The 26,989-nt window shown below is 44.7% G+C and overlaps 1 protein-coding gene across 6 annotated transcripts in view; it reads right to left on the bottom strand.

Moving 5' to 3' along the window:
* Positions 1-26,989, bottom strand: part of LOC135545843 (disks large homolog 3-like) — a 139,895-nt gene that overhangs the window by 56,083 nt on the left and 56,823 nt on the right. For all 6 annotated transcript variants that reach the window (XM_064973776.1, XM_064973777.1, XM_064973779.1 and 3 more), the window contains one exon: positions 4,578-4,631. In XM_064973776.1, the coding sequence (XP_064829848.1) occupies positions 4,578-4,631 (54 nt within the window). The remainder of the gene's footprint in view (positions 1-4,577; positions 4,632-26,989) is intronic.

The following is a 26,989-nucleotide window of genomic DNA, read 5'->3' as shown; positions in this document are numbered from 1 at the left end:
TAAGCGATACTGACACATTCATCATGCTCTGTCACAGGAGGCTGGTGGCATTGAGGAGGACGGGCTCATAGTAATGGCTGGAATGGAACAAATAGAACGCTATCAAACTCATCAAACATCGTTTCTATGTGTTTGATACCATATACTTGAAAATATGAATAGTGGTAGTAGTATTGTGTTGTATTGGATTTGCCCCAAAAATTACATTTTATAATTGCTTTGCCACATTTTTTGCATAATTACTTCAGTGTCTTTTTGCAAACAGGATGCATGTTTTGGAATATTTTTTTTTCTGTACAGGCTTCCTTCTTTTCACACTGTCATTTAGGTTGGAATTGTGGAGTAACTACAATGTTGTCGTTCCTCAGTTTTCTCCCATCACAGCCATTAAACTCTGTAACTATTTTAGAGTCACCACTGGCCTCATGGTGAAATCCTGAACTTATTTAGGCTTGCCATAACAAAGGGGTTGAACAAGTATTAACTCAAGACATTTCAACTTTTAATTTTTAACGAATTTGTAAACATTTCTACAAACATAATTACACTTTGACATTATGGGGAATTGTGTGTTGTAGGCCAGAGACAAAAAAATAAAAATAATCCATTTTAAATTCAACCTGTAACACAACACAATGTGGAAAAGGTCAAGGGGTGTGAATACTTTCTGAAGGCCCTGTAACTGTACATAAAACATAGCATTGCTGGATTGGGCTATTATATCCAGATTTTTACAATGAACACAAAAATATGATATTTAAATATGTTGCATTATCATACTAAATGCATAACTGCAACATATTCATCCTGTAGGGGCAGTGTCAATAGAACATAGAACAATGTTCACATGGTGAACACAGCAGTATGCTGCAACTGTGAGACACATCCATTTACAAAGAGAGAAAAACAGAATAGATACTCCAACCACACAGAGAGACAACAGAAAAGATATTCCATCCACACAGAGAGACAACAGAATAGATACTCCATCCACACAGTTAAACAACAGAATAGATACTCCATCCACACAGAGAGACAACAGAATAGAGACTCCATTTGCAAAGAGAGAAAAACAGAATAGATATTCTATCCACGCAGAGAGACAACAGAATAGATACTCCATCCACACAGAGAGACAACAGAATAGATACTCCATCCACACAGAGGGACAACAGAATAGACACACCATCCACACAGAGAGACAACAGAATAGATACTCCACCCACACAGAGAGGCAACAGAATAGATACTCCACCCACACAGAGAGGCAACAGAATAGATTCTACATCCACACAGAGAGATGCCAGAATAGGTACTCCATTCCACACAGAGAGACAACAGAATATATACACCATCCACACAGAGAGACAACAGAATAGATACTCCACCCACACAGAGGCAACAGAATAGATACTCCACCCACACAGAGGCAACATAATAGATACTCCATCCACACAGAGAGACAACAGAATAGACACACCATCCACACAGAGAGACAACAGAATAGATACTCCATCCACACAGAATATATACTCCATTCACACAGAGAAACAACAGAATAAATACTCCATCCACACAGAGGAAACATAATAGACACTCCATCCACACAGAGAGACAACAGAATAGATACTCCATCCACACAGAGGCAACAGAATAGATACTCCATCCACACAGAGAGACAACAGAATAGATACTCCATCCACATAGAGAGACAACAGAATAGATACTCCATCCACACAGAGGCAACAGAATATATACTCCATTCACACAGAGAAACAACAGAATAAATACTCCATCCACACAGAGGAAACATAATAGACACTCCATCCACACAGAGAGACAACAGAATATATACTCCATCCACACAGAGAGACAACAGAATAGATACTCCACCCACACAGAGGCAACAGAATAGATACTCCATCCACACAGAGGCAACATAATATATACTCCATCCACACAGAGAAACAACAGAATAGATACTCCATCCACACAGAGGCAACATAATAGATACTCCATCCACACAGAGAGACAACAGAATAGATATTCCATCCACACAGAGAGACAACAGAATAGATACTCCATCCACACAGAGACAACAGGACACTCCATCACACAGAGAAACAACAGAATAAATACTCCATCCACACAGAGGCAACATAATAGATACTCCATCCACACAGAGACAACAGAATAGATACTCCATCCACACAGAGAGACAACAGAATAGATATTCCATCCACACAATAGATACTCCATCCACACAGAGAGACAACAGAATAGATACTCCATCCACACAGAGAGACAACAGAATAGATACTCCATAGATACTCCATCCACACAGAGAGACAACAGAATAGATACTCCATCCACACAGAGAGACAACAGAAACAACAAAATAAATAATAGATACTCCATCCACACAGAGAAACAGAATATATACTCCATCCACACAGAGAGACAACAGAATAGATACTCCATCCACAACAGAATAGATACTCCATCCACACAGAGAGACAACAGAATAGATACTCCATCCACATCCACACAGAGGCAACAGAATATATACTCCATCCACATAGAGAGACAACATACTCCATCCACACAGAGCAACAGAATATATACTCCATTCACACAGAGAAACAACAGAATAAATACTCCATCCACACAGAGGCAACATAATAGATACTCCATCCACACAGAGAGACAACAGAATAGATATTCCATCCACACAGAGAGACAACAGAATAGATATTCCATCCACACAGAGAGACAACAGAATAGACACACCATCCACACAGAGAGACAACAGAATAGATACTCCATCCACACAGCGGCAACAGAATAGATACTCCATCCACACAGAGAGACAACAGAATAGATACTCCATCCACATAGAGAGACAACAGAATAGATACTCCATCCACACAGAGGTAACAGAATATATACTCCATTCACACAGAGAAACAACAAAATAAATACTCCATCCACACAGAGGAAACATAATAGACACTCCATCCACACAGAGAGACAACAGAATATATACTCCATCCACACAGAGAGACAACAGAATAGATACTCCATCCACACAGTTAAACAACAGAATAGATACTCCATCCACACAGTTAAACAACAGAATAGATACTCCATCCACACAGTTAAACAACAGAATAGATACTCCATCCACACAGAGGCAACAGCATATATACTCCATCCACACAGAGAAACAACAGAATAGAAACTCCATCCACACAGAGGCAATATAATAGATATTCAATCCACACAGAGAGACAACAGAATAGACACTCCATCCACATAGAGAGACAACAGAATAGATACTCCATCCACACAGAGGCAACATAATATATACTCCATCCACACAGAGAGACAACAGAATACATACTCCATCCACACAGAGAGACAACAGAATAGATACTCCATCCACACAGTTAAACAACAGAATAGATACTCCATCCACACAGTTAAACAACAGAATAGATACTCCATCCACACAGAGGCAACATAATATATACTCCATCCACACAGAGAGACAACAGAATACATACTCCATCCACACAGAGAGACAACAGAATAGATACTCCATCCACACAGTTAAACAACAGAATAGATACTCCATCCACACAGTTAAACAACAGAATAGATACTCCATCCACACAGTTAAACAACAGAATAGATACTCCATCCATACAGTTAAACAACAGAATAGATACTCCATCCACACAGTTAAACAACATAATAGATACTCCATCCACACAGTAAACAACAGAATAGATTCTCCATCCACACAGAGGCAACAGCATATATATTCCATCCACACAGAGAAACAACAGAATAGAAACTCCATCCACACAGAGGCAATATAATAGATATTCCACCCACACAGAGAGACAACAGAATAGACACTCCATCCACATAGAGAGACAACAGAATAGATACTCCATCCACACAGAGGCAACATAATATATACTCCATTCACACAGAGAAACAACAGAATAGATACTCCATCCACACAGTTAAACAACAGAATAGATACTCCATCCACACAGTTAAACAACAGAATAGATACTCCATCCACACAGTTAAACAACATAATAGATACTCCATCCACACAGTAAACAACAGAATAGATACTCCATCCACACAGAGGCAACAGCATATATATTCCATCCACACAGAGAAACAACAGAATAGAAACTCCATCCACACAGAGGCAATATAATAGATATTCCACCCACACAGAGAGACAACAGAATAGACACTCCATCCACATAGAGAGACAACAGAATAGATACTCCATCCACACAGAGGCAACATAATATATACTCCATTCACACAGAGAAACAACAGAATAGATACTCCATCCACACAGAGGCAACATAATAGATACTCCATCCACACAGAGAGACAACAGAATAGATACTTCATCCACACAGTTAAATAACAGAATAGATACTCCATCCACACAGAGAGACAACAGAATAGATACTCCATCCACACAGAGAGACAACCGAATAGATACTCCATCCACACAGAGAGACAACAGAATGGATACTTACATAAGGGCCTGCATCCAATGAGTCTGCGTTGACGATGACAGGGGGAGGGTTCGCCTGCAAAGATAGATGAAGAGATACAACATTACCTCAGTGTGTGTGTGTGGCAGCTAGGAGCCAGTAAGTGAATGCCATGGGAACAGTCGTTGTGTGTGTGTCGCTGGGGATGGGTGGATGATGGCTACAGTAGGTGTGAGGACTGAGAATGAGAAGTGGGGAAAAGAGACCAGTGGTGTTATTATTGCCGGCTTCCTGTGTTAGACTCCATTTGAACAAACTGTGTGTGTGTTGGGACCATTGGGCCATCACCTAGGATATCACAATCATCTCTTCCTGTCTGCTACTTTCACTACCTGTTCTAAATTGCTGGAAATGATAACATGAAGTCTGGCATCCAACACCACGTCTATGTTTTGATGGCCTCCCATAATGCGGACGACGCTGGGCCAATTGTGCGCTGTCCTATGGGAATGAACCCGGGTATGTAGTAACGCCTCTAGCAATGCGATTTCTTCCAGGGAAAACCAGATGTTTAAGTTATTAGTTATTGTGAAACACGTCAATTCTGGTCTTCATTTCGACAGTTCGTTGCAAAAGTGATATATTTTGGTCTGTTAGTAGTAAATCTAGCTATTTTTGCCCCTAGTAGTTGAACTCTACCATTGACCTCATGATGTTTACGTCATCTCAAAGGAGGGGTTCGGTATGAAATACACTCCCTTCTAGATGTACACTCCATTCTAGATGTACACTTCCTTCTAGATGTACACTCCCTTCTAGATGTACACTCCCTTCTAGATGTACACTCCCTTCTAGATGTACACTCCCTTCTAGATGTACACTCCCTTCTAGATGTACACTCCCTTCGTAACAAGAAATACACGACAACGGTGGTCATGTCCACTCGTATTATTTCCGAATGGCGATGAGTGAATTGTGGTGCAATAGGCTCATAGTTCAATGGTTGAGAATTCTAATCCCACATGGGTTTGTTATCTTTTTTTTGTTTCTCAAATCGTTAATTTACAATATTCATCCCGTGCCCACACTTCTAACTCTGAAAAGTGAAAGCATACCTGTTGTAGGTTTTTATACAGTACCCACGACCAATCTGCCCCAAAAAAAGAGCTACTGCGTAAATACTGCAGTGCAGGTTGGATTGAATTGAGCCACTAATATTCATTTTCAAGATGATGATTGCACTTTTCTTCCCAACACAATACCGCACTAAATGTAAATCTACACTTCACCGGGTTTTTTTGCACGGGGGATTCCAACTTACACTGCAAGAGGCAATAGATGGCAGGAACTCGGCGGCTTACCAATGTGAGACGTATATGCTCGCGATGCACATCATTTTATTATCAGAGTCTGACAGTGGACTTCTGGTAAGTATGCTTTAGTGAGAAAGTGTTGGGATCTACTACACTTAACCACACCCAAAATGAATATAATATGAGCAATCCCCCCCCCCCACCCACAACTTCTCACTTGAAAGCATTTTTTGTTGTTGTTGAAGAGGTTGGGTAAGGCTGAAATCGGAGTTGAGTTACCCTTTAAAGCTAATTTCCTGCAATTCTAAACATTTTGCCATGTCTTATGTGTGTTCATATAATACCAGGGGTTGAGATCTGACTGAGTTCAAAAATAAATTGTGACCCCGTGGCCTGTATTGACCTCATTCTGGGTCTGGATCCGGACCGCAGTCCTCCTGTTGAATATGGCTGGCCTATAAGGTCAGTAAGACACAAAAACTGATCCATTCCTGGATTTGATCCGAAATAGATCTCAATTCGGCTGTTCAGGCTCCATTACGCCCCCTAGTGGCTGACGTTCATTTCTCAAAATCTCATGCATGTTGTATCAGAGGAGATGTTCTGGTCCTGTGGAGGGGGCACCAGTACAAACAGAGTGCAGGAGAGGGCACTGCAAAGACATGCATCTCACAGCGGCAGTTATCAACATCATTTCTTCTTCGAAAACGTCCCCTCGCAAGGATCTGATGTGAATGCTGTTCTCAGTTAAATGTTACAGAAAGACTAGCAGCTCTCAGTAGAGAAGAAGACAGAGGAGGAGCAGGACACAGTACCAGTAGACTGGACTGGACACAGAGCGTAATGGCCTCTCCTTATAAGTCTGGAATGCTGGACCACTGGCTGTTCTCTCTATTGATCTGATTCAGCTGAAAGGGGCAGAAAGGAGCTACTGGTCCCTCACTACCTCCACATCCCCCTGCCTCCCATTACTGTCTCCCTCCAGTATTCACTATTCACACATTACCAGATTCTTAGGGCTTTTTGATGTGGAGCCACTCCTATTGATCCCCATTGATTCTAATCTTGTTCCACCAACCTCTATCGCCACACACGATGAGCACACATGCATTCTCCATGCTTTGGCAGCGTGATGTGGCAGCCTATGGCCTGTGATATTACATATGACCTAACTACTTTAAATGTGTCAAGGGGTCGTTGCAGCTACGGGCTGATTGCTTTCGTGGCACAGACTCTCGGTCGTTAATTTATTTCCGTAGCGTCTCTCCACCTTAGTGACGGCATCGAAGGTTCACTTGAGACAAGTTTTGAAACGTTTTTTCCCTTACGTACACGGCTCTTTTATTCCTAAATGGTAATTCTTTCACACAGGACTCACAGGAGGTGCACGCGCAGTGCAACACTCCAATATAACAGGTCACAGCCTGAGAGAAAAGAACCACACAATTTATGGCACAGCTTGAGTTATAAGTCCTTTGATGCTGGGCCATGGTATATAAACACACAGACATACAATTCGAGCTGTATGTGTGTGTATTTAAGCCTCACTCCCTTCGATTGGCATCATTCATTATCCAACATGCAAGCTGTTAAACCCCAGTTTGTCTCGTTGTCGTTCCAGAGCTTCGTTATTTTATTTTCACTCAGTGACTTCTCTTATCACGCAAACGCCTCTTAAAATCCAGCGTTAAAGCTACGTACTGTAGACGTGACCGTTTCCTCAGAACTGCAGTATAGTTTCATGGCGAGCTGTGACGTCCCTCACTCGGCACAAACGTCCCTCACTCGGCACAATCATGGCTTGTAACCTGCATATGGATGAACAGATGCTCGCCACAGTGCTTGTGTGTGCACGTCTTTCATGACCTGCACACATTTAGGCATTTCCTGTTTATCATACAAATACAGGGCAGACATGTTCTTATCAGACCTAAACCAAAAGGTTTAAGGGAGCAGCAGCTCCCTTTACATGCTTTTAGAAGTATGCGTGTGTGTTTTAGATATGCACAGTGTGCCACAGCACCATAGACTGTGGGGAGACACCCAGGCTTTTAAGAGGTCTATTCATCCCTCACAGCCAATAGGTCCCAGTGGAGAGACGAAGCCTGAGGGCCACAGTGGGGACTATTTCTGCTCTGTCACTGTACTGGACTAAACTAGCGAACTGAATCCAGTGCCACAGCCAAGGGACCACAAAAGACAAGCACAACAGCAGGAACAAAATAGTTTATCAAAAGCAGCAGAGAGGTTACTTCCTAGCTGGCTAATCAATGATAAAAATAAATAAACATCAAAATAGCACTATAAACCTCATAGGGTTTCAAGACTGTCTGTCTGAAAATAAAAATGACATCCTTGTCTGGGATTGAAGTGGGTAATCCCAGTATCTGTATCACCCTTAACAAGCAAACAAAAAGAAAGGGGAAGATAATCTGTCTGTGTAATCCTAAATCCGCCATAGAGTGGTGTGTTGTCTCTGAAGTGGGAGTTGGGTTGGAGGAGGAGAGGGCTGATGAGCGTGGGGCCGTGGGGCCAGGGCAGCAGCGTGGGGCCAGGGCAACAACGTGGGGCCAGGGAAGCAGCGTGGGGCCAGGGCAACTGCGTGGGGCCGTGGGGCCAGGGAAACAGCCTGGGGCCGTGGGGCCAGGGCAACAGCATGGGGCCAGGGCAACAGCGTGGGGCCGTGGGGCCAGGGCAACAGCGTGGGGCCAGGACAACAGCGTGGGGCCGTGGAGCCAGGGCAACAGCGTGGGGCCAGGGCAACAGCGTGGGGTCGTGGGGCCAGGGCAACAGCGTGGGGCCAGGGCAACAGCGTGGGGCCGTGGGGCCAGGGCAACAGCGTGGGGCAAGAGCAACAGTGTGGGGCCGTGGGGCCAGGGCAACAGCGTGGGGCCGTGGGGCCAGGGCAACAGCATGGGGCCAGGGCAACAGCTTGGGGCCAGGGCAACAGCTTGGGGCCAGGGCAACAGCGTGGGGCCAGGGAAACAGCTTGGGGCCAGGGCAACAGCGTGGGGCAAGAGCAACAGTGTGGGGCCGTGGGGCGAGGGCAACAGCGTGGGGCCAGGGCAACAGCGTGGGGCCGTGGGCCAGGGCAACAGCGTGGGGCCAGGGCAACAGTGTGGGGCCTTGGGGCCAGGGCAACAGCGCGGGCCTGGCCGCACACAGCTTTATGACATAGATACAGTAGCAGACAGCTTGTTCTTTCTGCTGGGACTAAGAGAGCCCTGGACAGGTCACGTCCTTGAGAGAGAGGTTTACACAGTCTGATCTCTAGGCTCACAGAGGTCAAGATAAACACACATTTACAATGCCAGGGTACAGTGCTGTGTGTGTGTGTGTGTGTGTGTGTGTGTGTGTGTGTGTGTGTGTGTGTGTGTGTGTGTGTGTGTGTGTGTGTGTGTGTGTGTGTGTGTGTGCATCAGGGATTGTGGAGGTTAAATGGGGATGGCTGGCAAATGAGGTGAAAGGGCAGAGGGTAACATGAGAGGACGCCGGTTAAAAAGGTTGGCGACCGTCCAAATGTGGTATAAGGGTGTGACTGAGCTGCATGGGGGGAATTAACCAAATCTGGATAAGATTATCATAAAATCCCGTAATTTCCTTTTAATTCAAACAGTAATCATTAAATGCTGTTTTCCCAGCCATCTGTCTCTGTTCACTGTTGTCCACCTGCAGCTCAGGACTCAGGGCAGGCTTGGAGAGGACACACACACATAAAGACAAACACATACACACACACCCTGCTCAGGCTGCTCTCCCAACAGGACTGACTGTACAACCATTACAACCAACCAATCCCAAATGACCAACATACCATACAAAAAAAAACATGTCTATCTGTATACATCCATGTGTTCACATTTGTGTCCTCCAAATTGTTATCTATCGATTTATTCATCCCTCCTTCCATCCATCCATCCCATTCATCCATCCTCCCTCCATACATCTCTCGTTCCCTCCATCCACCCTTCCTTCCTTCCTTCCTTCCTTCCTTCCTTCCTTCCTTCCTTCCTTCCTTCCTTCCTTCCTTCCTTCCTTCCTTCCTTCCTTCCTTCCTTCCTTCCTTCCTTCCTTCCTCCCTCCCTATTTTCATCCATCCATCCATCCCTTATTCCATCCATTCATCCCTCCCTCTCTCCATCCACACTTCCCTCCCTCCCTCTCTTAACCATCCATCCATCCCTCCTTCCTTCCTTCCTTCCATCGGTCCATCTATTAATCTATGATTCTTGTTTCCTCATGTATTATCTCAAAACAGCACTGCACCTTACAGCACTGAGTTGGCTCGGGACTGCAAAGCTACAAAGACTCCCACTAAACCTTGGCAAGCGTAGGGCACAGGCTTCGTCCAAATTGTTAAATAATCAATGTGTTCCCATGACAACCAGTGCTCGCCCCGCATTGGCTGCGCGGCCCGCTTAGCTGCCTCTCCCTGGTTCACCTCTCAGGACGCTGACTGCAGCTTATGCGTCTCTGTCACACATGCGTGGCCAGGGGCTCAGCATCAGCTTGGCTGGCCTGCCTGCACACTGCCTGTCTGTCCACATCGCATTAGGACTGTAGCTACAATCCTCCCCCTGCAATGAATGAATGAAACAGCAGAGGGGCCAGCAGGAATGGTCTGTCTTGGGGAGAGACGGTCAGTTATGCTGGTTACAGATCTCTACTAAATACTGGCAATTAGAGCCCACACGCCCAGATGCCCTCTGTCTCCACTACCTAGCTAGAGTACAACTTCAAAATAATCCTCTTTTGTGAATGAAGTGTGATGCTACACCTTTAAATTGTTAATCTGATTCATTCCCGATTTTTACAATACAGTTACGATTCATTCTCTGAATAATTGCATGAAAATACCTATTATTATCATATAAAACAGTATCGTAAAATAAAGTACAAACAATATTATCCTATATATGATGATGTCATATGTTGGCACTGCAATAGATAGCGAGGCCACGCCTCAAATGAAATCCAAGCTCCTCCTCATGCAGCAGTATTTCTATGGTGTTTTTAACTCCTTGAGTTCCCTGGGGTACAGGAGGGTTTGGCATGTGCATAGCAACGAGATGCTGACAAGACAATAGGTTATTGTTCCTTAGCAGACATCTCCATCCTCCATTATAGAGCACACTGATACTGTATGGCAGCCCTGTATGGCAGCCTAATGGCAACACCACAGTGAAATATGACAGTACCTCTGATCCATTACAGGGTAATGGAGGCTGTTCTGTCTGAAGATATGTGTACCATTAGGAGATGCTTTCCCTCTGCCTTCACTCATTCGTGCTGATTACTAATATATAGACATGGTGTGCCCAAGACCAATAGAGTCAATCTTAACCTTCCCTACAGTACCTAGTAAGCTTCGGCGGTATCCACATTGTCATACCTTCATACCGACCTTGTGCCATACCGGGATATTCGGTAATACCGGCACTGAACACAAGGGGTGATGTTTTCAAACCTCACTAACACTATGTAATCTAATGTTTAGTAATGCTAACAAGTATATGGAAAAATAGTGAAAAAATAATGAAACTTCACTGAATATATTCATGTCACAAATAATTGATTAAAACACACCATTTTGCATTGAAGGTCTACAGTAGCCTCAACAGCACTCTGTAGGTGAGCACCATGGTGTAGCCAGAGGACAGCTAGTTTCCGTCCTCCTCTAGTATATTGACTTCAATACAAAACCTATGAGACTTGGGATTCCATAGTCTTACTCAGTAATTATTCCAGAGGACATCCTCCAACCTATCAGAGCTCTTGCAGCATGAACTGACATGTTGTCCACCTAATCAAAGTATCAGAGAATGAAACTAGCAGTGAAAGCATAAGCTACAGCTAGCAAGCACTGCAGTATTTAAAATGTGGTGAGTAGTTGACTCAAAGAGAGAGAAAGACAATAGTTGAACAGTTTTGAACAAATACATTTCATTAAAAATAAAGGAGAAGCAAGAGAGAGAGAGAGAGAAAGAGCTGGCTATATTTAATTTCCCCCCTTTCACTTAGCTAGCAAATGCCGCAAGCTAACTAGTTTAGCCTACTCACCCGGCTGAAACAGAGAGGGATGCTATGTTAGCTAGCTGGCTATGGCTATCCAACACTGGAACTCTTCCAAGTCAAGGTAATCTTTTGGTTTTATTAATTTATTGTCATAGGGGCCCACCGGTTTAACTGCTAAGTACACTGTACTACTGCATGCTTGTAGAGGGTTTACTAATGTGTTAGTTCTATTAGCTATGTTGTTGACTTGATGTTAGCTAATATGGTGACAACGATGAAGTGGTTTGTAGCGGTTATGATATGAAGGTTTGACTTGGAAAGGTTTTTCGCCTGGTCACAGACAGCTGGTGCATTGTGCACTGAAGTCCACAAGTAAAGGGAAAAGGTGAGCGGAGGAGAGTGCGTAGATGCAAGAAGCAATTATACAACGATCTGGCTGCTATGAAAGTGAACTGTGTTTGCATATGATCAAGGGTGTATTCATTCCGCCAATTCTGTTGAAAAAAAAAATTTAAACAGATGCAAATGGAACATACCAGAATTTGACCAATATAAACTCTTGTTTGAACTGTTGGACTAATGATTACACCTTAGATCAGCTAGATGCAAGCAAGATTGTGCACGGTGGTATTGAATGTGTCGATGTCTGTCACCTTGATTACTCAAATTTATCTCGACCTGTGCCCCTACGTTGTAAACTTTCATTCATAGGCTAGGTTGCAGCAACCTCATGATGGGTATTGGGGAAACGTTTGTATCATGTAGTAAGTAGCCTAAACCTATCCATTTTACATTGAGCTGGGTGAATGGAATATGAATGACAATCATCCAATATGCTGTAATAGAAATAATGCTATGCTCATAAAAAAATATATTATCCTCACTCATCTTAAACAGCACCGACCACCACTGGTATACAAGTAACAACAAAATGCTACTCACAGTATTCTGCATGCACAAAACAAATATTAGCCAGCAAGGCTCTTGATCCAGAAGGGGATTCTCTGCTGTTACCAAGTGAATGCTTGATTTTGAAAGAAGCTAACCACTTAGAAAATCAAATACCCAACTGCAGAGCATTTAGCACATTTGAAACAGTTAACTTAATAGTTGTAAGATATCTAGCAGGAAAACATATAGTAGTGAATTCCATACTGTAACGAGATCACCTGGCGCATGCTGCACAACAGTGAGTGACAAGGTTCCGGTCTCTTGTTGTTGTGTGCTTGTAAACAAACACCATGTGACACGTGACTGGGGACCACCATGAGCTTCATAATGATGTGACAGGTGACTGGGGACCACCATGAGCTTCATAATGATGTGACAGGTGACTGGGGACCACCATGAGCGTCATAATGATGTGACACGTGACTGGAGACCACCATAAGCTTCATAATGATGTGACACGTGACTGGGGACCACCATGAGATTCATAATGATGTGACACGTGACTGGGGACCACCATGAGCTTCATAATGATGTGACAGGTGTCTGGGGACCACCATGAGCTTCATAATGATGTGACACGTGACTGGGGACCACCATGAGCTTCATAATGATGTGACACGTGACTGGGGACCACCATGAGCTTCATAATGATGTGACAGGTGACTGGGGACCACCATGAGCTTCATAATGATGTGACAGGTGACTGGGGACCACCATGAGCTTCATAATGATGTGACAGGTGACTGGGGACCACCATGAGCTTCATAATGATGTGACACGTGACTGGGGACCACCATGAGCTTCATAATGATGTGACACGTGACTGAGGACCACCATGAAGCTTCATAATGATGTGACAGGTGACTGGGGACCACCATGAGCTTCATAATGATGTGACAGGTAATTGGGGACCACCATGAGCTTCATAATGATAATGATGTGACATAATGATGTGACGTGACTGGGGACCACCATGAGCTTCATAATGATGTGACAGGTGACTGGGGACCACCATGAGCTTCATAATGATGTGACAGGTAACTGGGGACCACCATGAGCTTCATAATGATGTGACGCGTGACTGGGGACCACCATGATTTTGTATTGCACAAGTTAATTGCAGGTATTTCCTTAAAAAGGAGCTACAAATATTCAAATGTATTAGTTAAATAGTTTGAAGGTGTTCAAAAAACATCCCTTGGCTATTTCCAAATACCCTGGTATATGGTATATAAGGTATACCGCTCAAGCCTAGTACCTACTGATGCTTACAAAAAACAATGGTTCCATACACTATATATACAAAAGTATGTGGACACCCCTTCAAATGAGTGGATTCGGCTATTTCAGTCACACCTGTTGCTGACAGGTGTATAAAATCAAGCATACATTCTCCATAGACAAACATTGGCAGTAGAATGGCCTTTCAATTTTTACCTTTATTTAACTAGGCAAGTCAGTTAAGAACAAATTCTTATTTTCAATAACAGCCTAGGAACAGTGGTTTAACTGCCTGTTCAGGGGCAGAACGACAGATTTGTACCTTGTCAGCTCAGGGATTTGAACTTGCAACCTTCCGGTTACTAGTCCAACACTCTAACCACTAGGCTACCCTGCCGCCTTACTCAGTGACTTTCACTGTGGCACCATCATAGGATGCCACCTTTCCACCAAGTCAGTTCGTAAAATGTCTGCCCTGCTAGAGCTGCCCCCGTCAACTGTAAGTGTTGTTAGTGTGAAGTGGAAATGTCTAGGAGCAACAATGGCTCAGCTGCAAAGTGGTAGGCCACACAAGCTCACAGAACAGGACCACTGAGTGCTGGAGCTCGTAGGCCTTAAAAATCGTCTGTCCTTAGTTGGGACCACCGAGTTCCAAACTTCCTCTGGAAGAAAAGTAACCACAAGGACTGTTAGTCGTGAGCTTAATGAAATAGGTTTCCATGGCCGAACTGCCGCACAAAAGCCTAAGATCACCATCCGCAATGCCAAGTGGTGTGAAGCTCAGCAGTGGAAACACGTTCTCTGGAGTGATGAATCACACTTCGCCATCTGGCAGTCTGACGGACGAATCTGGGTTTGTCAAATGCCAGGAGAAAATTACCTGCCCGAATGCAGTGCCAACTGTAAAGTTTGGTGGAGGAGAAATAATGGTCTGGGGTTGTTTTTCATGTTTCGGGCTAGGCCCCTTAGTTCCAGTGAAGGGAAATATTAACGCTACAGCATACAATGACATTCTAGACGATACTGTGCTTTTAACTTTGTGGCAACCATTTAGGAAAGGCCCTTTCCTGGTTCAGCATGACAATGCCGTGCATAAAGCGAGGTCCATACAGAAATGGTTTGTCGAGATCGGTGTGGAAGAACTTGACTGGCCTGCACAGAGCCCTGACCTCAACCCCATCGAACACCCTTGGGATGATTTGGAAGCCCGACTGATGTTGCCCAACATTAGTGCCTGACCTCAGTGCCCAACCTCACTAATGTTCTTGTGGCTGAATGTAAGCAATGTAAGCATGTCCCAGCAATGCTCCAACATCTAGTGGTCCCCCTTTAAAGCAGTTAAAGGGGGACCACTCCATATTAATGACCATGATTTTGGAATTAGATGTTCGACGAGCAGGTGTCCACATACTTTTGGTGATGTAGCGTATCAATACAACGTCATCTACAATTACTTGTCTCTGTGAGCTGGTCAGTGTGTTGTAAGACGTACTGGGTTTGTGTGTTTCCTGCGGAAGGTGGGATGAGCAGCATAGTCAGTCGGTCGGTGGTGCCTCATTCTGTTCCTTGGGCCTTCATTGGCCTCTCGTATGCCACGCTGCAGTGCAATCAATACCTATTCAATTACCATGCACCCAACATCTTATTCACGCTGAGCTGAGGCCCCGCTCACTATCAGAAGGACCAGGGGAGATGGGAGGAGGAGGGAAGGAGAGGAGAGAAGGAGATAGGAGGGAGAGAAGGAGGAAGGGAGCGAAAGAAGGAGAGAGAGAAGGGACAGACAGATGGACAGTATATAGAACCTGCTCTTGTTGAACCTTAGCGTTGTATTCTCCATTAGTGTTCCATTCCCCCTTAGTGTTCCATTCTCCCTAAGTGTTCCATTCTCCCCTTGGTGTTCCATTCTCCCTGAGTGTTCCATTCTCCCTGAGTGTTCCATTCTCCCTGAGTGTTCCATTCTCCCTGAGTGTTCAATAGTGTTCCATTCTCCCCATAGTGTTCCATTCTCCCTTAGTGTTTCATTCTCTCCTTAGTGTTCCATTCTCCCCTTAGTGTTCCATTCTCCCTGAGTGTTCCATTCTCCCTGAGTGTTCAATTCTCCCTGAGTGTTCCATTTTCCCTTAGTGTTCCATTCTCCCCTTAGTGTTCCATTCTCCCCTTAGTGTTCCATTCTCCCCTTAGCGTTCCATTCTCCCCTTAGTGTTCCATCATCCCCTAGTGTTCAATTCTCCCTTAGTGTTCCATTCTCTCTAAGTGTTCCATTCTCTCTAAGTGTTCCATTCTCCCTTAGTGTTCCATTTCCCTTAGTATTGTATTCCCCCTTAGTATTGTATTCCTCCTTATTGTTCCATTCTCCCTTAGTGTTGGAGGGCCAGTAGGAGGCACTATTTTCTATGGTCAAAAGGGTGCTGTTAAACGGGTATCCTGACTCTCTGTGGTCACTAAAGACCTCATGGCCCTTATCATAAGAGTAGGGATGTTAACCCCGGTGTTCTGGCTAAATTCCCAATCTGCCTCTCATACCATCATGGTCATTCCACAGGTTTTTGCTGTAAATGTGAATGTGTTCTCAGTCAACTATCCTGGTAAAATACTGTATATTTATTTATTTTAAAACAAGTAAGTGAATTACTTCACTCATAAAGCAGGTCTATTAAACAACATGGTTTGCATGGGAAGAACAGATTTGATGCGAATGATTGAGCATTGTGACACGCAAACAGGCATGATGCTCCTTTGCTTTCTCACAGAGCGAGAATGACACGCACACACAGTCACAGTTTTAGGAAAGGATAATTAATAGGCGGTCACAGCTGTCAGCAGCATTCCCTCCTCATCTTGATGTAATATTACTAAAGCGTGCTCAGGCTTAGCTTCCTGTTTGGTCACGGTGAACGGCTCCAAATGAGCCTCGGAGAGGTGGCAAGTCTGACCTTCAGCCCAGCAGACACAGCCACACTCTGAAATTGTATTACTTATCACTCCCAGTGGATGCTTCAGAATTCATGATCCTGTCATTACGTGGTAATCAAGTTGGGGCATGGGAATGTGTGTCTGATGACTCCATGTACTGTATCTAGGCTGGTATATAGAGTAGGTGTGTGTATATGAATGGTATGTGTGTGTGTGTGTGTGTGTGTGTGTGTGTGTGTGTGTGTGTGTGTGTGTGTGTGTGTGTGTGTACTAAGCCTTACATCTGAGTGTTTGTTTGGGTGCGTCAAATCAAATCAAATCCATATTTTTTTGCCACATGCTTGGTAAACAACAGGTGTCGACTAAAGGTGAAATGCTTCCTGATGGGCCCTTCCCAACAATGCAGTGTGTGTATGCATGAATGTGTATGTGTTGATGCATTCATGTAAGCTCGTATTTAAACGTGTGTTGTATTGTGGTTGTTCCTGTGTTGTATTAGGGTTGTCCATGCGTTGTATTAGGGTTGTCCATGTGCTTTAATAGGGTTGTCCATGTGCTTTAATAGGGTTGTCCATGTGTTTTAATAGGGTTGTCCATGTGTTGTAATAGTGTTGTCCATGTGGTGTAATAGGATTGTCCATGTGTTTTAATAGGATTGTCCATGTGTTGTAATAGGGTTGTTCACGTGTTGTATTGTGGTTGTCCATGTGGTGTAATAGGGTTGTCCATGTCTTGTAATGGGGTTGTCCATGTCTTGTAATAGGGTTGTCCATGTGTTGTATTGTGGTTGTCCATGTGTTATATTAGGGTTGTTGATGTGTTTTAATAGGGTTGTCTATGTGTTTTAATAGGTTTGTCTATGTGTTGCATTGTGGTTGCCCATGTGTTGTATTAGGGTTGTCCATGTGTTTTAATAGGGTTGTCCATGTGTTGTAATAGGGTTGTCCATGTGTTTTATTAAGGTTGTCCATGTGTTGCATTAGGGTTGTCCATGTGTTTTATTAGGGTTGTCCATGTGTTGCATAGTGGTTGTCGTCTTGTAATGAGGTTGTCCATGTGTTTTATTAAGGTTGTCCATGTGTTGTAATAGGGTTGTCCATGTGTTGTAATAGGGTTGTCCATGTGTTTTAATAGGGTTGTCCATGTGTTGCATTGTGGTTGTCCATGTCAGGATTTGGCCAGGGTTGTTCCGGGTTTTGGTCACTAGATGCCCCCATTGTGCTTTTTGACCTTATGTTTTTTCCCTTGTTCCCCATTATTATTTGCACCTGTACCTCGTTTCCCCTGATTGTATTTAAACCCTTAGTTTCCCTCAGTTCTGTGCTCTGTGTTTGTATGTTAGCACCCAGCCCTAGTGTTCTGTGGTTTCCTGTCGATTCCGGTGGATGCTCTTGTGGAATTCTGTTTTTGTTTTTGAGTGTCTCTTGAGGCTTTTTTGTGCTATTCCTACCACCTTTTGATTTGCCATTTTTGTATTTAAGGACTTTCCTTTTTACTTTATTAAATACACCGGTACTGCTGTGTCTGCCTCATCTTCTGGGTTCGGCTGTCTCAGTTGGTGACTGTTTCTCACTCCGGAGACCCAGGTTCGTAACCGGGTCCTGACAGTCCATGTGTTGTATTAGGGTTGTCCATGTGTTGTATTAGGGTTGTCCATGTGTTGTAATAGGGTTGTCCATGTGTTTTAATAGGGTTGTCCATGTGTTGCATTGTGGTTGTCCATGTGTTGTATTAGGGTTGTCCATGTGTTTTAATAGGGTTGTCCATGTGTTGCATAGTGGTTGTCCAAGTCTTGTAATGGGGTTGTCCATGTGTTTTAATAAGGTTCTCCATGTGTTGTATTGTGGTTGTCTATGTGTTGTCAGTGTTTATTTTGTGGGATGCCCAGGGCAGTGGCAGCTGCTGCCTGGTCTGTGGATTACGCTGTATGGTAAGAGAATCAGCAGAATCTGGGTTAATAATGTCATCTACCCCTACCCCACACCTCCATGTCCGCCTGATTCCTCTGGTACCAGGTTACTTGACCCACCACCATCCGTCCACACTGCTCTAATCATTTCCACTCGCTATTACACGGAATGCGTCGGAATTGGCACACTATTCCCTATTTAGTGGACTACTTTTGACCACAGCCGGACTGCAACAGGCTCTGTCACTCCTTGATTGACGGGTTGCTTAAAATGACCACAAAAAGATGTGCATCATTATATCGTTACGGGAAATTCTGAAAAATAAATCGAATGAATACACATTATTATTGCTAGAAATTCGGAGAGAACGGTGGATGCCCTTTCAAATCCATTAACATGGCCCACTGATCTGGAGGGGAGAAAACGTGTCATATGTACGCATCATCCTCAGTATGCTTGGTATGATCCCGCCCCCACTGCTCCGTCTACATCAGAGGTCTCTGCAGATTGCTAGCTCGCAGGCAGCCCTCTCTCGGCTGGTTGCTACCCCTTGTTGCTAAGCTGAGAGCAACACGTGTTCCTCTGTGCGGTTTGGGATTCTGCCTGTACTGAGTGAGAGCCAGCGACAGTGTACAGCCCTACGCTGCCATTTTGAAGCTATCTGACGATTATAGTGTTATAATATTGTTTTGCCATCCATAGTCAATTACATTACCAAATAAAGGACTTTGTGTTCTGGTCATTGAACATAGTCCCTTTACGCGGGCTGTTTCTCTGGGATGCTAAGCGTCTCCTGATGTTATAGCCTTATTTTGGCAGCATATTTTGCCACCACAGTGTGAACTTTGACCTTTGACTGTGTTGGTGTGCTGCTTTCGGGGCATTAGCCGAGCTGACAGCTTCCAAGCCATCCCTGCCTGAGCACCAACATACACAGCACCACCTATTTAAACACAAAAACAACCATGGCTCAAAAAAAAACAACCAAAACAAATGATTCATTTGTTTCTTTAAAAAAAGACCATAATTTGAATCACTAAGCTGAACCTGCGAGCCATGGGGAGATGGGGAGGGAAGCAGAGAGAGGCAGTTGTGCGGTAGGGAGAAGTACACTGTACAGGAGAGGCTACAAGGTGCTGGATGGTCAATCCAAAGTCTGCACTGGCCATGCAGTATTTACAGTGATATGGCCTCCGCAGAAGTCAGGGCATTCATACTTCTTGCACTTTGCGGAGCAGTGCAGAGCTGTTGTGAAGGAAGTTGTCAAGGAAGTGAGTTTGTGTTTATACAGGACCTCCCGCCCCCACTGACTGTCAACCAATCAGAGCTATAAGCATTGTTACAAAATTTGGGAGGCTCACGGCGATGCGGCACAGAGCTCAAATTGGCTTCTGTATGCTTCCGGAGGAGCTCTGATTGCGTTACACCCTCCATACGGAGCTTCCAACCACATTTTCAGATGAAACATAAATTGGTCGGCACATACACCACAGATCCTCTTTGGAGAGCCACTGCTAAAACAACCAACGCCGATGACAGAGCCACCTATGACCCTGGCCAGGATAGAGAGAGGATGGAGGGGCTGGTCCCAGGCAGTACCCCGTGGTACTAGAAACAGCCCAGCAGCCCTCCTCTCCACCCCCCCCCCCAGTCATCATGGCCCACAGAGCCCAGCAGCCCCCTCCCCCCCAGTCATCATGGCCCACAGAGCCCCAGTCATCATGGCCCACAGAGCCCAGCAGCCCTCCTCTCCATCCCCCCAGTCATCATGGCCCACAGAGCCCAGCAGCCCTCCTCTCCATCCCCCCCCAGTCATCATGGCCCACAGAGCCCAGCAGCCCTCCTCTCCATCCCCCCCAGTCATCATGGCCCACAGAGCCCAGCAGCCCTCCTCTCCATCCCCCCCCCAGTCATCATGGCCCACAGAGCCCAGCAGCCCTCCTCTCCATCCCCCCCCAGTCATCATGGCCCACAGAGCCCAGCAGCCCTCCTCTCCATCCCCCCCCAGTCATCATGGCCCACAGAGCCCAGCAGCCCTCCTCTCCATCCCCCCCCCAGTCATCATGGCCCACAGAGCCCAGCAGCCCTCCCCCCTCCATCCCCCCAGTCATCATGGCCCACAGAGCTCAGCAGGTCGACTGTGGAACACCCACACGCAGCTCCATTCACCGCCTGTCCTCCTGGGCTCTGCCCGCGTTCACTTTGGCTGGCAAAGCGTGTAGGTGTTGAAAGTGATGAAGAATTACAGTAAAGTAGGACAATGGCGAGGCAACAAAAAGTGTGACACTACTTTCTACTGCACAATTATGAATACATTCATGAGCACGTTTGTCCATATGCTGGTATATTTACTGCCAAATGAAATGGCGATGAAAAAATAAATGTCCTTTTGTTTCAAACATTTGTATTACTTTGGGGATTGCCAAGCCAATCTGCCTCCTGTTGAGGTTCCAGACTTCCCTGTCTCTTCTTCTCCTGTAGAACACCTCAGGTTGGATCACGACACACAGGCTTCATGGAAGACCGTGTCACAGCACAGATCAGAGCACACTCAGAGCAGCCATCATTTGGGCATGGACACATGACACAAACACTGATCGGAGCAGACAGGCAAGAGGCTTAAAAGTTTAAACATTTCAGCATCTAGGCCTCAGATCTGATGATAAGGCATTTGTTCATAGAGTCCTTCAGTCAGACCAAGGGAAACAACATTGGAGCATGGGGAAAAAGTAAAATATTCAAATTCAATAATATTCTAAGCTTTAAATCAAGATTTGAATATACATTGAGTGCACAAACATTTTTGAACATTGACTAGCCAGGTGAATGCAGGTGAAAGCTATGATCCCTTATTGATGTCGCGTGTTAAATCCACTTCAATCAGTTAAGATAAAAAGACAGGTTAAATAAGGATTTTTAAGCCTTGTGACAATTGAGACATGGATTGTGTATGTGTGCCATTCAGAGGGTGAATGGGCAAGACAAAAGATTTAAGTGCCTTTGAACAGGTAGTAGGTGCCAGGCGCAGCGGTTTCAGTGTGTCAAGAACTGCAACGCGTCTGGGTTTTTCACTCTCAACAGTATCCCGTGTGTATCAAGAATGATCCACCTAACTTGACACAACCGTGGGAAACATTGGAGTCAACATCCCTATGGAACGCTTTTGACACCTTGTAGAGTCCACGCCCTGACGAACTGAGGCTGTTCTGAGGGCAAAAGGGGGTGCAAGTCATTATAATTAAGGTCGTCCTAATGTTTGGTACACTCAGTGTACACACAGGAAGGTTACGATAAACAAGATCATTCCTTTAGTGTGCTAAGATCAAAGAAGCCTATCGTGGTAATTTAATATCTCCCATGAAGCAACTCTGTGGTAATTACATACGGTACATGACTCCAGCAGCTCATCGCTACCTCGTTCTCTCTTGAGGACGCTTAGAGGAGAGAGGAATAAGTGGATGTTTATAATTCTTTATATTGGCACAACACAGAGGAGGGTCATGACCTAAACATGAATAACAATACTTTGGTGTATTCAATTGGAGTAGAAATATAATATGGATCTGTTATAACAGACATGAAAAGATGGCTAATACTATACTGCCTATGGCCATTCTAGCTGGGAGGAGAGTTTTCAAACAGCTTTTCATCTCCTGGGCACAAGTGAGAGCAATCTGGCGTTGCGGTGTCATTGGCTTCATTTTGATAATGCGCTGTAAATAGCAGCGCAACCACATGTAACCATGGCATTACCTGGTCAGCCTGCCTAGCGGAAACAGCATCCACAGGAGATGACATTCCAGGGTTCAAAGTGCACAGCCTGATATTGCATCATTGCTCTCACTTCCAAGCTCCCCCCCCCTCCTTCCACCCTCTCTCTCTCTCTCTCTCTCGGCCCATCCCTGCCAGACACGTCATCAGGCTCAGAGATATTCCAATGAGCAAATGCCTCGCTTGGATTTGTCTGATTACATCATTTGAATTTGAAATGGGGAATATTAATCCACATGAGCCCATATTGGGTTTTCTAAACTGTCTGATCATGATCTGCAGCCTCTCCAGCAGCCTATTCACAGCAAGGCTCTGGGGCTCGGCTGCCTGGAAGACCTCTCTGTGTTACATAAGTGGGACGCTAGGTAACACAGGAGAGGAGAGGGAAGCAGCACCATGACTAGAACCAGAATGGCTCCTCATTCCTCCGCTATCTGCCTCTACCTAAAACAGCATCCTTCTCTGCCTGTGCAATAGTAGTGGGAGCCTATAGGATTTATACTCCACATCTTCATTTTACATGTTTGTGAAATATTTATTTTAATGAAAACATGTATGTGTGTTTACTAGCTACATGTACTCCATATCTACAGTGGCATGAAAACATCCTTTACTAAAAAAGGCCCTTTGCCCTGCTGCGTGCTTGCCTGCCTTACTGCCTGTCTGTCTTCCTGCCTGCATTACTGGCTGCCTACTTGCCTGCCTTAATGCCTGTCTGTCTGCCTGAATTACTGCCTGTCTGCCTACCTTACTGCCTGTCTTACTACCTGTCTGTTTGCCTGTCTTACTGCTTGCCTGTCTGCCTGCCTTCCTCCCTGCCTACCTGCCTGCATTGCTGCCTGCCTTGCTGCCTGCACGTAAACATTGCAGTCTCCATAATTAACTGAGCAGCAGAGCTTATGTACAGCTCTGGTTAAGATTGCACCATGGCAACACACTGGCTCTTCTCCTCTCCCCTCCCCTCCCCTATTCTTTCTTCTCAACTCCCCTCTTCTTCCCTCCTCTCCTCAACTCCTCTCTTTTCCTCTTCCCTCCCCCTGCCCTCCCCTCCTCAACTCCTATCCCAACTCCTCAGCTCCTCTTGTCTCATCTCTCTCTCCCTTCCTCTCCTCAAGCTCCTCCGCCCCAGCTTAAGACACCTTATGGCTTCACGTGTGGGAAGGCAGCGCTCAACATACTGTCTTACTTATTCTAACACAGGGATATATATGTACTCGGATATTATGTAATTCAGTTCAACTACAAATTAGGGCCAACTCCAAGATACGGTGCCTAACATCAGTGCTTAGACATCACGCAGTTGCCCTCAGTGAATCTTTGTTTGTAAAAGGCTGGCAAGAGTGATATTGAGACACATGAATGATCAGGCCATTCAACTGATCGTTGATCATTTTCTGGGATTCATTGACATGAATAGCCCTGCACATTCAGGGACCAACGCTAGGAGCCTGAGCTCTGTGACATTACCATGGGCCAATAGACAGACTGAGACGACTGAGAGAGCAGGCAACTAACCCCAGGTTCAAGCCCATCCAGCCCTGGCTTTGCTGCTCCGAGTGTAAATGTAGCGAGCAGGCTGAGGCATCTCGCTATTTCGAAGGTTTAACGGGAGTTCACATCTCTTTTCCTGTTTCCCGAAGCAGCCCTTCTGAAAATAGCAATCACTGACGTCACATAATAAACTGCTCTTCTTCTTTTATTCTGTTTATGCCAGATGCAACATGAAACACGAAGCAAATATCTATTTTGTGCTTCTTCAAGCATCACAGCCCTTTCCTCACTTGTCACGAGTTTTGGGGGACTCAGGTTTCAAGAGGACACCATCAGCCTGAGGTTAAAGAGTCCACAGTTAACCCTCAATACCCAACAGACAACAGGCCTGTACTGCATTCACTAGTGGTGGGCACCAATATCGCTAATTTGATATGACATTGATATCGTTTGAGGGATATCAGTTTATCCTTTCTGCATGCAGGAACATGACTGTTCCTACATGTACAAAACCCTCTCAACTTAGCAAACTTAAAAGGTTAGTGTGACATTTTAGCAACCAAGCCTTTTTTTCCTACTTACCCAGAGTCAGATGAACTCAAGGATACCATTTTGGATACTAGCATGCTAGATGTTCCTGTAGACTTCCAGTCATTGTACTAGGCTAGTTAGCAATGGCTCCAGAAACTACCTTCAACTTCCTTCAAATTGCATGCAGAAACATACAAATGGCATCCATGAGTTCATCTGACTCCGGGTAAGTAGACTAAATGAATTGCCAAAATGTCACACTGTCCCTTTAATTGCCTGCTCATGGTGCATCGATCGATGGCCATTGCGTTCAGACTGGTTGGGTAGGTCTTAGGCTCCCAGAACAGTCACACCTGGCCTAATGGTCAACAAGAGAACATTCACACATTGGCAATGTTTTATTGAGGAGGGGGGTATGATATCGATAATGGAAAAATGTAACTGATCTCAATATGGACGTTCCATTCAGTGTCCATCACTAGTACTTACGAACAGAAGTATGGTCACACACCGTCTCCATGTCAAGGATTCTTCCCTGCAGTCTCGGAAATATCTGCCTCCAGAGAAAAACCCAAGGCTACTGCTTAAGTGAGGTTTAATTCGAGAGAGAAAAGACAGAATAAAAGGTAACATTTCCACAAATTCCATCCGCATGTCACGTGCCCATGAATACGGCACGATCCCACCAATGTATTGGCAGGAGACTCACAAAAGCCAGTGTTGGAAAGGGAGACGACATACTTGTGGTGTTTCCAGGCGGTAGTTGTGTATAAACCCATAAAGATCTGAGGTATGGCTTTCTAGTCCAGCAAAGTACTCCTAGTCACAACTCCTCTCCGTGCTACGTCTCATTAAACTAGGTCTTTATGCTCGTCACCATTCAGATAGGAAAACATACATAGAATATATACGCAGTCTCTGCTAAAACCAGCTCTTCGGACCAACTCTATAACAGTAAAAAGAAGACAGTCAAATCAACACTGGGATTTAGAATAATCCATGTTCACACCGCAACTACAATCCCCAACATATTTATTTGGAAAGTGAAGCTAAAACTTTTCATTTGACTCCAGCATTTTGGATATGAGATCATATTTTTTATATGAGGTGACAGTACATAACGTCACCTTTTATTTGAGGGTATTTTCATGCTGTTAATGCGTCTCTTCCCATGTGTAGCGTAGTCACACTGAGTGCCATCCCCCATAATGCATTATCCAAGCAGCCCTTCAGCCATTTGGTCTGCTGGCCTCCATTTTTTTCCTTCAGTTTTTCTTTATTTCTGTCATCCTCCTCTGCCGTCTGTCTTTCTTATACATCGTCAGAATCAAAAGTTCCATTTCAGGGTGTCGACTAGCTACATAGTGAGGGTATGTTGCAGCAGGCTGCTTCAGCTCTGTGCGTCTGTATAATTAGCACAGCTTTTCTCTGCCGTTTTAAGAGGATGTGCTCAAGCTGCCGTTTCATTAAAATACAGCCGCTATGCCTTTAAAACAATCACGTCTTTAATCTTTGAATACAGCTTTTTCTCCTTTCGAAATGAGGCCTTGACCAAATGTAATACATTAAAGGAAATGTTGAAGGTTGATCCGTGGTTGAAATATGTGGATTACTTTTGACAAACCTATCAATGAAACTGTGGATAGATCTCTCTGAACCTGCTGTTCATTGAACATCTGTTTAACATAGCACAATTGGTCTGGAATTATTCATGTTTTCAATGCCATTCCTGTAGTCTGTCTTATTCGTTTACATTGCTCTTTCTATTGGTCTTAGTCCATGTGTCTCTGAAAAATCAGTCGGCTCCTAAAGGGATGGACACAGTACAAGCACCATATAGATGCATATGTTTGTCTGCCACTGCATCCTCCCTCTCTCCCTTCTCCTCCCCAGTAAAAAGACAGGATGAGTGAGAGGGTGACTCATGTTATCCAAACATTTGTCTATGCTAGAGCACAGACCACATAATATCCTTTAACAGGCCCTTGGTTCATTATCAGTCATTATTGCCTAGTGGATATATACTGTGTCTGCCCATTGACCTTAATGTGCTCAAGATAGTGTATCTCTCTCTCCCCCCTCCTCTCTCTCTCTCTGGGAAATGGAGACAGATATCCCAGCCTAGAGACAGAGGGGGCGAGAGAGATAAAGACAGAAAGAGAGAGCACAACCATACCCGTTCCTGGTTACAAACAATACAAACAGTTCCGTCTTAATATCCTACTTCTCATAGCACTGTAGATGGGGCACACCGGCCTTGACATAGCTTATTCTGGATTTATTACATCTCTCCCTCTGTTCATCTAGGGTGTCTGTGAATATGACATATTTGAGTGGA

Source organism: Oncorhynchus masou, chromosome 9 (genome assembly GCF_036934945.1).
Source record: "Oncorhynchus masou masou isolate Uvic2021 chromosome 9, UVic_Omas_1.1, whole genome shotgun sequence".
Taxonomy (NCBI): Eukaryota; Metazoa; Chordata; class Actinopteri; order Salmoniformes; family Salmonidae; genus Oncorhynchus; species Oncorhynchus masou.
Note: the sequence above shows the minus strand (reverse complement) of the source record. Positions and strands in the feature narration are given on the sequence as shown.